Source organism: Amblyomma mixtum, chromosome 1 (assembly GCF_055824585.1).
Source record: "Amblyomma mixtum isolate Tamu chromosome 1, ASM5582458v1, whole genome shotgun sequence".
NCBI classification, from domain to species: Eukaryota; Metazoa; Arthropoda; class Arachnida; order Ixodida; family Ixodidae; genus Amblyomma; species Amblyomma mixtum.
This window is the reverse complement of record NC_143012.1, coordinates 80,034,389-80,048,188: the sequence shown is the minus strand read 5'-3', so window position 1 is coordinate 80,048,188 and position 13,800 is coordinate 80,034,389. Positions and strand designations below refer to the sequence as shown.

The 13,800-nt window shown below is 44.5% G+C and overlaps 1 protein-coding gene across 1 annotated transcript in view; it reads right to left on the bottom strand.

Annotated features, from left to right (window-relative positions):
- Positions 1-431: 431 nt before the first annotated feature.
- The window catches only part of gny (ALG6 alpha-1,3-glucosyltransferase garnysstan), a 29,384-nt gene continuing 16,015 nt past the window's right edge, over positions 432-13,800 (bottom strand). Inside the window, exons 12-15 of the mRNA XM_089552977.1 lie at positions 13,051-13,121; positions 11,267-11,335; positions 9,293-9,419; positions 432-6,479 (exon numbers count right to left, since the gene is read on the bottom strand). Of these exons, the coding sequence (XP_089409103.1) occupies positions 6,282-6,479; positions 9,293-9,419; positions 11,267-11,335; positions 13,051-13,121 (465 nt within the window). The 3' untranslated portion in view covers positions 432-6,281. The remainder of the gene's footprint in view (positions 6,480-9,292; positions 9,420-11,266; positions 11,336-13,050; positions 13,122-13,800) is intronic.

The window sequence follows — 13,800 nt, the reverse complement described above, 5'->3', positions numbered from 1 at the left end:
GCAAACCCGGAGACCAGCTTTCACTGGTCGATCTCCTTCTGAAGCAAAAGCTTTGTTACAGGATCTCGGACTTCAATCGCGGACCGTGTAAAACTGACCTTCAGCTGAGTTAGAGGTCACACCATGAAAAAGAGAAATTGAATCAATATCCATGTCTGGGAGTTGAACCTGCGACTGTGCGAACAGATCTCCTTTAAGGGCTGCTCAGTGAGACCACTAGGCTATCGCCACAGCCAACACGCCTCGTGTTAAATTGCTCCACACACTCGCGCTGTGCATTGCAGAGCGTCGTCTTCATCAACTTCGACCTGCTCCGTCCCGCGGCACTGCTTGCTCACCGCCATCTTCTACGTAGCACAAATCCATGCTTTCGCTCCGTTTCGAATGTAGTAAACATTCTCTGTGGTTTTTTTCACAAGCTTAAGCCAGAACAAAGCTCAGAAGTCTTTATTTCACACAGCATTAACATACAAAACACAGCGGGACACCTGTTTGCGTCACTTGCAAGGAATAAATACTAGAAAAGAAATCTTTGGGTACAAAGACTAAGGCAGCAAGCTGTGTGACGAGAAGCACGTTTGCACGCAGAGGGTGGGGATATCAAACACTGCTTTACAGTGCAAAAGAAATGGCAAAAACTCTGCCAATAAAATTGTTGCGATAAGACAGGCACACCTCTTAAGGGAGTTTCACATGCAAGCGACTGAACAGCGCAGAGACAATTTTCCAACTTGTTGCAACCTTGTTGCTCTGGCTGCTTGAAATGGTTTTTTGCGCCGTGGTGACAGAAATCGTGACCGTTTTCACTTGCACGTGAAACGGGCTTTAAATGTGCCCATGAAGTTAATGTCGCTCCAAAGAACCAAGTCTCTTTTTTCAAAATGGAAAAGAAAAAACCGGTCGACGATCAACGCACCAGAGATACTTAAGGCAGTAATGTCGTTGCCTGACATGCTTTCAAGTGTTCTCAGCATTTAGATTTCAGGGAAAGCACACAACCAAACCAAGTATGATAAAAGCAAGTTAAAAAATGCATTCATTCCACTTCACCGTTACTGTGAGAGTTGCAGCGAGAGTTTGCCAAAACAAACACACAGCTCGGATCAGGTATTCGCTTGCTACATGATGCAAGCTCTTGTTTGCAATTTTGTGGGGTTCTATTCAACATGGAGCACTGGAACTATGCATTTGAATGGTGGTGTTTTTTCCAGACCCATCATTCTGCAACAAAGGCATCTTTCCCAGGATGTTAGTGACGAGAGTAGATTGAAGCTGACAGGAAAGGGCCTCGCCACTGGTGTATTGCGTGTGGATACTAGAGGAACTCGATAGAAACATAGACCCCCCCCCCTTCCACCCCAACACTCGCCATCCAGACCTAGAATAGAATAGCTAGCAAAAGAATGTCCATTTAATTTAGCATGTGGTGCTTAATTGTGCACAAAAGACACCGGACTTTCTTTGTGCACTTAACACACACACAATGTGTTATTTCTGGTTGAATAAACAGCATGAAGAGTACAAATGCTCTTTAGCTTTACAGCACTGTATCAAAAGCATTTTTAATGTTAAAAGCTGTTAGGCACTTTAATATAAAAACATTACACATTTTAAAAAAGTTAAGCTGCCTGTAAAAATGACTATCGGCACACTTCTCAACGAGGCACAACACCAAAACCCTTGCACCGTCACCGTCCACTGCAGCCGTTCTGTGCAAATTAACAAGGCGAAAGCCTTTAAAGGGACACTGAGGAGAGCACTATTAATATATTTTTTATAGCAAAATCCGATAGTTCGGCATGTCATGGCTTTGTTGCCACTTGGCCGGCAGCGAAAGATGCATTTATTTCTAAGAAATTTGGATTCGAAGTTGAAAAGGTTTTTCCCGCCGCTGTGATTCAAACTTGGGATTCGGCTATGACGACAGAGGACTAAGTGACGTGAAACATGACGTGATGCAGACTCCGTGATTTCTGGCTGCCAGCAGTGCGGCCTAGCAGCAGCCGAAAAGAAAGCTACCGCCGGCCGCACGTTGAAGGCATCTATCGGCTATTGCGGCCGTCGCTACAGTCGCTTCGCTTACGTTTGCACCGGCGTTTTGCGAGCGTTACGATGGATCTCGTTCTCGAAGTCGTCAACGAAGTTCTCGCAAATAGACACCTTTAGCATACCGTGTACCTTGATACCGCTAGCGGAATACCGGGAGCCCGCCTAACGCCGGCGAGCAGGCGCTGATTGGTCCCGATGCTTCAGGCGAGCGCGTAGCTGCCCGGCACGTGGCGCCATCTGGCGACGTCAAGGAGATTTGCGCATGCATTGGCTGCGCCTCAGTGATTTGTGCTTCTCGTGTCCTAGCGTTGCTAGAACCATTGGTTCCAGCAACACTGTTTTGTTATATGACGTCATGACGCTTGTACTTGCGAGTTTGGCCTGTGGCGGCGATACCTGTATTTTGGTTCTTGCTCTTTTCTACGTTACAAGAGCTACTTTGTCAGTATGAGTGGCGTTTTTGTAATCAGGAGCTGGTATTCTGTCGATACAAGCCAACTTCAATTTCTCCTCAGTGTCCCTTTAAGCGCTCATACTCATGGCCATGACTCTGTCCATCCGTGACATCTGAAGTGAAAGTCGTAACTAGTCATTACTAGTCACAAATCATGACTAACTAGTCATTAACCAGTCATGACTGGTTAGCCATGAATATTTAGTCATTGACCAGTCATGCCTGGTTAGTCATGACCAGTGATGACTGCTTAGTCATGACTAACTAACCAGTGGCATGTGGTTGTTTTTTCTTCTGCTTTTCTAATCATTACCTTTAAGCGATAACATATTCATTTTGTAAATTGATCAACACCACAAAATAAATAAATTTAAAAATCCTCTGTGCCCCTTGGTTTCTGTGGCTGTTCGCTTCTCTCACAGTCATAACAGGTTAGTCATGACTAGTTAGTCATTACCAGTCATGACTTCTTAGTCATTGACTAATAATGAGTAGTTAGTCATATACTAATTAGACATCACTAGTTATTCATTAAACAATCATGACTAGTTAGTCATGGGTCATGACTAATTACGTAACTAGCCAATCCAAGTCACAGTAGCAGCCAAAGTTGCGTGGAAAGGCTTTCGCCTTGCGCACTTCAGATCGTCAAAGTGCCTCATGAATTTTTACCCCCATTTTAATTGGTTTCAAGGCATTGGTGCACAGGTGGAAATGGGTGCAGCAGAGGGAAAACAATTTCAAATCTGGAAAGATGATTCACAGTTAATTGAAGTTGCTCTTCCACCTACGTTGCCCCTAAAGTGTTCCCTGGAGCGCCAAAAATGGTTTGTGACAGCAGTATTTTCCACGTTAGCTTCCTCCATGGGCAGCACGAACTGCACTCTCGAAATGCCCATAATACAAGCTCGCTTTCACTCCTGGACGAAATGTTTATTATCACTACCTTGTGGGTCAATGAACAGAAAGCATGTTGCCTTTGTCAGAAGTTTAAGAATGAAGGAACATGCCAGGATCTCTTCTATGAGAAATATGAATTGCTACAGGTGACCACTTTACGCAGTCCACCTCGTCTGAAAAGCTGCTGATGCTTGTGGTGCGGTGCAACAGAAGTTAATTCAACAGTGAGGAACTGCTCAGCTCATAGGCAATGCTGTTAGGTCTGAGGCATCCCAACTACCTAAAAACCGCTTGTGAAGAAAAAAACAGGCTGTGAAGCTTACCGACACATAATCACCAATTTCTGCACTCCATCGACCCACACCTGAGATCAAGACTTCCCACCCAGACTGTCACCCAGACTTTCTCACCATCTGGTAGGTAGCTCTTTATCATCAACTTCGTCTTAAATGCTGCATTTGGAAATGCCTTACAGTTCCATTTAGGCCAAATGAACAGTACGTACTATGACAACAACAGCTTAGTAGAAACAGTGGAGCATATTTTGTTACAATGCCCAGTGTATGTTCAGGAGCGTGCATATTATGAACATCTTATGGAATCACTCAAGCACCTTTAACACTCGACTGTGCATTAGGACCTCTAGCCTGTCGTAGGCAGAAGACACGCACTATGAACTTTTTATTTGATTATTTAGAAGACACTGACAAACTCTAATCCCTCCACTCAGCATATTCCCATTGCATATTCTCTATGCAGTGATTTTTACCACACCATTTCCTACACCCCTCTCATTCCATTTTTCTCTCCCCGAATTCCTTCCCCACGTGGAGCAGCAAGTCAGCGGGTTTAAACGCCGGCTAAATTCTGTGTTTTTCAATTAAAGAGCTTCTCTCTCTCTCTCTCTCCAACTTTTCATCCTGAGGTATTGGTAAAGACCAACACACCCCACACAAGATGAGAATAACGTCAGACCACAAACCAAAAGCAATTTCAAATTCTTCTGTGCTAACAAAATCTGACTACATCAGCTTTAATTTTGCAGCATTTAGCTGTCTTTACACTCCTACAAGACAGAGAATAAAGAAAGTGCACTAACCACTGAAGAATGTTCACAACATTACATGTTGATTGTACAGTAGAGAAAGAGATAACGCTTGGCATTCCTGCCACGCCACCCAGAAATTGCACTTGCTTGACAACCTCCAACATCACCATGGCATGACCTCGAGACTGGCCAGCCATACAGCACCGGAATTGTAAAATCCAAGACGTTCAACACTTCAAATGCCCTAAACTTTGTCCACTGGACACAAGATGAAAGGGTCCACCACAAGCACCACGCGGCAGTCCGTCATTAGAGGAAATGTAAGAACGCTACCGTGCACAGTCTTCTTGGAGTGCACTACACAGGTGCAGGGAGAGAAGGCGGTGGAGTGACGCCGAACAATTTTGGTCTCTCAAAGGCACAGCACTGCGATGTTCAGGAAGGCGCCGCTTAACTTCTAGTTAAGCAGCGACACCTAGAGGCTATAACTAGCCGTCGAAAGCACACTCGCCTTTGCTTAATTCATAAAATAATGTACCATAAACCCAGACTGCGCCGCGATCTTATGCTTCCTCAGTCATATGTTTCATCACGAGTTGATCATGCGCATAAAATCAGCATTCCTTTCTTTAAAACAAAATGCGCAGCAGTCTTTCATTCCACGAACAGCAAAGAACCACCTTCCCGGAAGTACAGCCTCCATCATCGACCATCAGCATTTTTTTTCCACCTTAGCTACCATTGTATATTTAGAAGTGAAACGCCCTGTACTCAACCACTGTATACAACCATTACCCTCTTCAATGACCTCGGGCCTTGAGGGTAAAATAAATGAAATGAAATGATAGGGGAGTTCTTATTAGTATGAATTAGAATGCAATTAAGAGCATTCATTCCAGGGTTCCATGTCAGTGCAGCGTCTCTGAACAAGTAAAACAGATGATCGAATCCCTTTGCTCGAGTCAACTCTTTCTTTTAAATTTCTTTTATCGCTCAAAATTAAAAACCTGAAATTTATTTATGCTTTCTCCTGAGCGTATGTTCCCTCCTAGGTAAGATCCAAAATCGCCCTTTAGAAAGCTGGGAGGCATAACTGGGAGTTGTGGTTCCATGCCCTTGAGAGAACAGAATTACGCAGTGACACCAACACTGACTGCTTACTTTACTACGGGAACTTGTTTGCATTGCAGTGAAGCATACTCTGCACCTCTTTATAGCCCTGTGCTGGGTGCCATTTTCGGAAGTATCCATCTGTCGGCACGGTTCATTCGCCAGTTTTCTCCTCAAGTATGATAACCTGACCAGCGCTTGACATGTGAAGAATGTGTACCTCGCTTCAATGCAAGCGAACTCCTGTAGTAATGCAAGCATGCATTAAAACTGAAACAGGTTCCAAGACAGGCACACGCATGGCTCTTGGTGAAGTCATGTGACGACCATAAGCTAGACCAGGAGCTCCTTGTGGATCTGCAGGCAGGCAGCATCGAATGAAAGTAAAAAAATGGGGCTGGAACAATGTCGGCATCTGGTGGCGAGGAATGCAAGCTTACTGAAGAGCAAGGTTGGCCAAACTGAACACAAAGGGTTCCATACTCGGCCACCAGAGGCCACCGGCATGTGACTGGCTCTGATCCAAATCCACTTGGCGAAACGGCGTATTCTAGCTCTGCAAACAGTGGGTCGCTATGCACGTTCAGTAGCAGTGGAAATGGAGAGTCCTGCCACCAGTCGCTTTTCTCGCCACAGGGACACAAAACAAATTCTGTTTTAAAGCCCTCCCCTAAGCCCTGCCAACGACTGGGCTCCGGAAAGACCTGCACGACGCACTCCTCACTTCTTTTTGATCTTGGTGAACCGCGCTGCGGGCAGCTGGAACTGCAGGTGGTGTGTGTAGACGAGGAACAGAACGAAATGGCCGCAGCTGTATGCGGCATTCAAGAGTGTATGCAGGTCCGGGAAGCGTGATGGAGGCGGCACGATCAAGTGCGCAATGTTCAGCGCAGCACAGCCTGCGAGTGATAGTGCAAACTGGAAGAAAAAAAAAAATTGATGAAGTTCCTAGAGTAACAAACTTCACATGCCTTCAGTGAGTGCAAGATGTCGTTGCTAAGTAGTCTTGTTGGTTGGTTGGTTGGTTTATGGGGTTTAACGTCCCAAAGCGACTCAGGCTATGAGGGACGCCGTATGTGAAGGGCTCCGGAAATTTCGACCACCTGGGGTTCTTTAATGTGCACCAACGTCACACAGCACACGGTCTCTAGAATTTCGCCTCCATCGAAATTCGACTGCCACGGCCGGGATTGAACCCGCGTCTTTCGGGTCAGCAGCCGAGAGCCATAACCACTGTGAAAGTAGTCTTGTGAAATCACAGACAGACTGAGCTATGCTATCAGGACTAGGCTTGTTCACTTACCTGCTGCAAAACGAAGGCAAGACAACAGGTGACACAGAAGAGAGGCACAAAAGTGAGAGAGCAACGTCACTATTGCACCCCCAAACAGGTATCGGTACCACAAGGAAGCCCACCACAAACTAGATCGCAAATGGTAGTGTTCGAATCGCACCCCTGACACCACAGTAGCTCCGCCTATTCTGTCTCGGTTCGCATAGAACAGACTGCAACACAGAAGGGAAATGCGTAAATATCAACCAAACAAGCAGCTGCGGTAGACGAATAAATTACGCTCTGAAATTGCCAGTGCTTTCTTTTTTTTTTATCTTTGTGCTAATGGAGGCCTCTCTATTCAGAAAGAATGTGAACGACCCTGAAAGGTTAGGCTTGGTTGGTGCACTTCTGAAGCTGCTGTGCACAGCTACTTCAAGCAGGTCAAGTAAGCAACATGCTAACCTCGCAATGCTTTGCATTCTCGAAATTCTTGACAGGGTGCCGCTGCATGTATTTTGTTTTTACGCGATTACCTGGCTTATCCAAGCTCTGTTCATAAAAAAAAAAAAAAAAACTTTACAGCTCGATTACGATTCTTGGTAATACAAGTGGACAGCATAGTTGAATGGAAATACTGCTTGTCGACAGCTGCTGCATGTTGCCTTTTGGTTACCGATCGTGAGCATAATGCATACAGGCTTCAGCACTGGCTCATGTCAGCATCCATGAACACTGCTTGCATGGTGCCATCTGTCCAATCCAAGCCGCCATTTCTTGCCCTTCACTGTTCCTCCTCGAGGCTTCAACAGTGTAAAAGCACCGGTGGCTAGTTAAAACAGCAGTCGGGCTCGTGGAGTTCACGCAGCCGGGCCTCCTCATATTCGTGTTGAAGCGCTTTTGCAGTGTTGGCCACTTGTTTTCGGCACAGCTCGTTTTACAGATCAAATGATCCGTCATCAGTGAGCAGTATCACACACCATAGTGCACAGTCAACACTGGCCGTTGCGCTTTCTGTCTCAGTTCAGAGCGGTCACGCAGTAGGTGCGCCCAAAAGGAGGGTTACTTGAGGGGGGACATGGGTCTTAGAGCATTTTTTTTATGTACAGACCAAATACAATGAAACTGCACAGACTTATTCAGTTCTTTCTGCTCATTTCAAATATGCAATTTGTTTATTTCTCGGCCAATCAGTTCCTGCGATATTAATATATATCATGCCATTGTCTGCTCAAACAATAGAAAAAAAATGGGCCACCAGAAATCTAATTTTAATATGTGGGTAGATACTACAATGTGTGAGGAATGCAACGCTGGAAGCAGTTTCCAGTTTTTTGTCCGTGTGGACAAATGGGCTCAATAGTTAGTTTCATGTGTGTCATGTGTTTTCTGGCACTGTATGTCTGGTTAACTCACTTGAAAACTAACTATTATGCCCATTTGTCCACACGGACAAAAAACTGAAAACTGCTTCCGGCGTTGCATTCCTCACACATTGTAGTCTCTACCCACATATTAAAATTAAATCTCTGGTGGCCCATTTTTTTCCCTATTGTTTGAGCAGACAATGGCATGATATATATTAATATCTAAGGAACTAATTGGCCTAGAACTAAACACATTGCATATTTGAAATCAGCAGAAAAAACTGAATAAGTCTGTGTAGTTTCATTGCATTTGGTCTGTAAATAAAAAAAAAATTCTCTAAGACCCATGTCCCCCCTTAAGCAGGTTCCTGTATTCTCTCTGGTGCATGCTGATGTGCTAACAGGTAAACTGGTTTATCTTATGAGAAAGGAGGAAGCCACTCTCCCCTTTGCATTCTTGCTTCAGCCCCCTCCTGACTCTCTTACAGGAGACACCGCCAATATTGCACAACCCATGAATGGACACATAACAGCTATGCTCTAAAAGTACAGCCTTACACTCAGAGTACAACAAGTGATCAGTTCTACTGGTTCATGAAATGATGACCTCATGCATTACTTCCAGCCTGCCACTGATAAAGCACACAAAAACAATCCACTGCAAATGAAAGGACGGCTTTGCAGCTGGGGGGGAGTTTGCTCTGCATCATGGTCTGGGTTAGGGCCTCCGGTTCGAATTCAGTTACCCAAGTTAGCCTTTACTGGAGGGCAGAGATTGGGGATAAAGTGGCAGTCATGCCCCCAAGCCAACAGCTTTATAGTATGGTTTGGTTTGGTTTATTGGGGTTTAACGTCTCAAAGCGACTCAGGCTATCAGGGATGCCTTTATAGTATGTATGCATATACTAGTTGTCCATCGTTCTGCATGCACACAGGGCATGCAGGACAGCACGAAACCGAGAACAGCCAGCACTATAAAATGACATCTACGATCTTGGGCGCTCGTATACCCCAATCTAGCCGAACTCAGCATTTCCCTTTAGTATCCCTTTCAAGAAATCGTTCGTTGCCGGTTTGTCAAGGACACTCACCAACAGTGTGGCAAGGCCATTCCTCTGAACGTCCTTCAGGTAGGCCTGGTAAAAAAACACCAGGTTCAGGACGACCAGCGCAATGTAGGGAGTCACCAGGCCATCCTTGTACAGCAACGGGAACATGCTGGAGTACAGCACAAGGAAGGAAGCGGACATTTGGAGAGGAGAGAAGTTGCCGCAACTTTCCCACAAAAACTGAGCTCATCGAAGCTCAATGCTCAAACAAAAGTAAGCAAACTCAGTGCTATAGACAAGAGCGCACAAGTCAGGACTCACAGTGGCCTTGAGTGTTCCTTTGAGCTTAAGGAGTCAGTAAATTCAGCAGTTCTCAGTCTGGTTCCGTGAACCATTGGGTTTCATGAAGTGCTTTATGGACTCCCCCACACATGCCTCAACCCCAGCCTTTCCTTAGCCAACTTTTTAGGAATAACGACAGCTCATAGTAGACTGTCCCACCACACAGTCAGTAAACATCGAATTTGGGAATTTCAGTGTGAGGTCTTGCGTCCGCATGCAACGGATGAAAGCAAAGCAAAATCGTGGGGTTTCTCAGCACCTTTTGAACGTCGTCAAGGTTCCCCAAAGGTGAAATGACCGAGAATTCACGTTAAATATGAAAAATAAATGTACACGATAAAATGATGCCCTTCTGCGCACAAAATGTACTGCCAAGCTCACACAACAAAAACTTCATTTCCAATCATGAAACAACAACAGAACTAGAGTGAGTGCTTCAGACCACTAGGAGCCCAAAAGGAATTTCCATTGGCAACAATGCACATGTTTGTCTTCTCTCAGTAAGAACCCATCTAAAACTGCAGCTTAGCTTTATATGCAAGCGTAGCTACAGTGCTGCTAAAAAAATGTACAGTTAACACATGTGTACAGAAACCTATCTTCCCAGTTATCTCGGGCACAACAATTTGGCATGTTTAAGGGGGGAGCCTGGTCTTGAAAAGAAAATTTAATTACTCTAGTCATAGTTATGAAATTTTCAGGGCACATGTATTTTTGTGCGCTGATTCTAGCTATGTCATTTAATTTCATGTAAAACAATTCCTTGAGCGCTTATGTTATCTTTATGGACGTATTTTGGGAAGAGTTTTGAAGAAAGTTTGCTGCGGGAAACTCGCTGAAATGTATGCCATTGGGTTCTCTTGACACCAAGAAATGCAATAGGGGTAAAATTACCATCCTGGCTCTCATAGAACTTGAGCTACAGGGTACTGAAGCTGCCACTTCAGAAACAGGAATACACTTTTTTCTTCTCATTTCTGAAGCGACAACTTTAAAACCCTATAACTTAGGTTCTATGATAGGCAGGAAGACATTTTACCCTTATTGCATTCCTTGGTGTAAAGAGAACCCAATGGCATACATTTCAGCAAGTTTCCCACAGCAAATTTTTTTCAAAGCTCTTCACAAAATATACATGCATAAAAATTACTTAAGTGCTCAAAGAATTGTTTTACATGAAATTAAATGACATATTTAGAATCAACACACAGAAATACATATTTCATGAAGATTTCTTAACTCTGACTTCATTAATAAAATTTTCTTTTTCAAGACCAGGCTCCCTCCTTAAAGTACTAACTTATAGCGGCCGTTCCCCGCATTTAGCCGTTGAGTGTTTGTCTGAAGCCTGTTTTGTGGCAGGCTGCTTCACCTGCCCCCAAACAAAATCGTAGATCTCATGTTTTTCCTCGAATGCAGACAAAAACACAACAACAAAAGAGGACCACACCCTTGATGCTTGGTTTCCACGTAATCTACGGCCCAAGAGCACTGTCTCTCGGCACACACACAGTTATTACATTGCGCCAATGCCGCTGATCCTGACCATGAAAACCTTACGTAAAGAGGTATCATTCTGCCGGTGTATTAGCATGTCAAAACTCCTGTGATTTTTAATAACCCGTTCAACATGTAGAGTGAAAAATACAGCATCTCTCTTTCTGGGTCACCTACCTGAATGTTGCGATAGATGTAAACCACACAACCAGGCCAGGATGCTTATGCATGATAAGATAAAACGCTCTGAAAGAGAAAAAAGAAAGATTACGCTTCACATTTGCAACGTCAACGCAGAAGGAGATATACAGACGAGACATAGGAAAGAGGAAGAAAACATAATGTGCTACTTTGAGCTCTCTATTTACATAAGACGATCAACATCTATACCAAAGCCGGCAGTATCTATAGCAAAGAATGGTGTGATGTCACTGCTACGTCATTGCATGACGTCACATCAGGCGATGCGAATCTCAGCTCTAAAGGTCAAGGTCAAGTGACCACAGGTCATCGATCATGTGGTTGCTGGTCATTACCTATGACCATACCATACAGGCATATCATGGCTGTGCACAGCAAGACAAATAGTCTTACATTGTTAGTTTTGGGGGCGTGTTCTCGGTTTGACCTTGGTCTGGCTTCAAGGTCAAACGTGCAAAGCCAGGCGAAACTCTGCGTTGTACCTCGAGTAGTACAGCTTTCGCTCTAAAGGGCACTTTCTTTACTAACCAGATAGAAAGAGTCACACACTGCCATGGGATGTACCTTTCTTCCCAGTTCTGTGCACTTCCACATGTCCCAGACTGGTCCACTCTTGTAAGTGGTCAAAATGACACATTCGCATAAGGATGGTGTCGGTACACACGCTTAGCAGCAGACAAAAAAAAGTGACTACCTGGAAGGTTTCTGCACTCCACTGGTGCAGGCACAATCCAACGTTAATGCTTATGCTAATGCATCGAATGTATACACTTTGGCAGGAGAGTGGAATCTTCTTCATCCCTTCCCTCATGGTGTAGTTCAGGCGTCCACCAAGAGTAGCACAGCTACCATGTCTTTCCTTTCCTCGCAATACATTGTACTTCTTTTTTTGCATCTTTTGCATGTTATGATATGATTTCTGCACTTATTTCACAAACGAGTGCACCGTTATGGAAAAGGTTTACCACTTTAACCTATTTCAAACAAGGGTTTTTATCTCACAACCTATCATGCAATAGAGATTTTCCTTTTCTGCAAATCATCTGTTTCAGTATCAATTTTTTTCCCCCAATCATCATCAGCCTGACTACACCCATTGCAAAGCAAAGGTCTCTCCCATGCCCGTCCAATTAACCCTGTCCTTTGTCAGTTGCGGCCACCGTATCCCCGCAAACTTCTTAATCTCATCCGCCCACCTAACCTTCTGCCGCCCCCTGCTACGCTTGCCTTCTGTTGGAATCCACTCCATTACCCCTAAGGACCAGCGGTTATCTTGCCTTCGCATTACATGCCCTGCCCAAGCCCATTTCTTCCTCTTGATTTCAACTAGGATATCATTAACCCGCGTTTGTTCCCTCACCCACTTCGCCCTCTTCCGATCTCTTAACGTTACACCTATCATTGTTCTTTCCATAGCTCACTGCATTGTCCTTAACTTAAGCTGAACCTTTTTCATTAAACTCCACATTTCTGCCTCATAGGTGAGTACCGGTAAGATACAGCTGTGTTATACTTTTCTCTTGAGGGATAGTTAAAAACTGCCATTCATGATCTGAGAAAACTTGCCATATGTGCTCCACCCCATTCTTATCATTCTAGTTGTCTCCTCCTCATGATCTGGATTAGTGGTCACTACCTGCCCTAAGTAGACATATTCCCTTACCACTTCTAGCACCTCACTACCAATGTGAATCAGCTCTGTTGTTATTCCGCATGTGGAAGAGTTATAAACAAAGCGGTGCAAAACACCCAACACTTACAGGGCTGGGAACAGTATGGTCTTCTCGTGGACTTGGTAGGAGCAAAGGAAAAAGGCCAGGGAGCAGTTGATCTAAAGGCGTCATGAATAAAGGCAAAAGCACAAAGTATAACTGCACAAGTATAAGAGCCAGATTACCCTTGAGGTGCACAAGAAAGTAGTCACCATTACCTACCTATGCCCACCAACAGTGCATCACATCATGGGCATACTGCACACAATCTATGGTGTACAGCGTATATGAAAATTTAAAATAGCCCATTCAGTGCCTACACTAGTTAGTGGTCACGTAAGTTTCTATCACCCACATAAACGTGAAACAATAAAGTACATGAGCAAGCAGTCACTGGCTCAACGAGAAACACCACATATACACTGACATAGTGCACATATATTAAAAACTAAAGCCTGCTTGCAATGGATTTTATAAGGTTGTGAGAACTGCCCTCAAACTGATGTTGTTAATGAGCCCGTAAAATCAGCAAGTCCATTATGTGCCACCAATCAGACCAACCTGCTACCTTAAGCGTGCTTTCCTTAAACCTGCTAAACCTAGCTTAGAGCTTTCCAAGCTCTCCCTTGTAGCCAATAGTCAGCTATAGGGACACAATAAACTAATCGTGGTTGAAGCGTCCACTGAAGCTGGCAGCACGTCAGCCATGTTAACAGCATTTCTGACGGTCGAGAAGTGCTCATACTTCATGCACAGCCGCTTAATCAGAGCACACCTCTGCGATGTTGGTGTCTACAC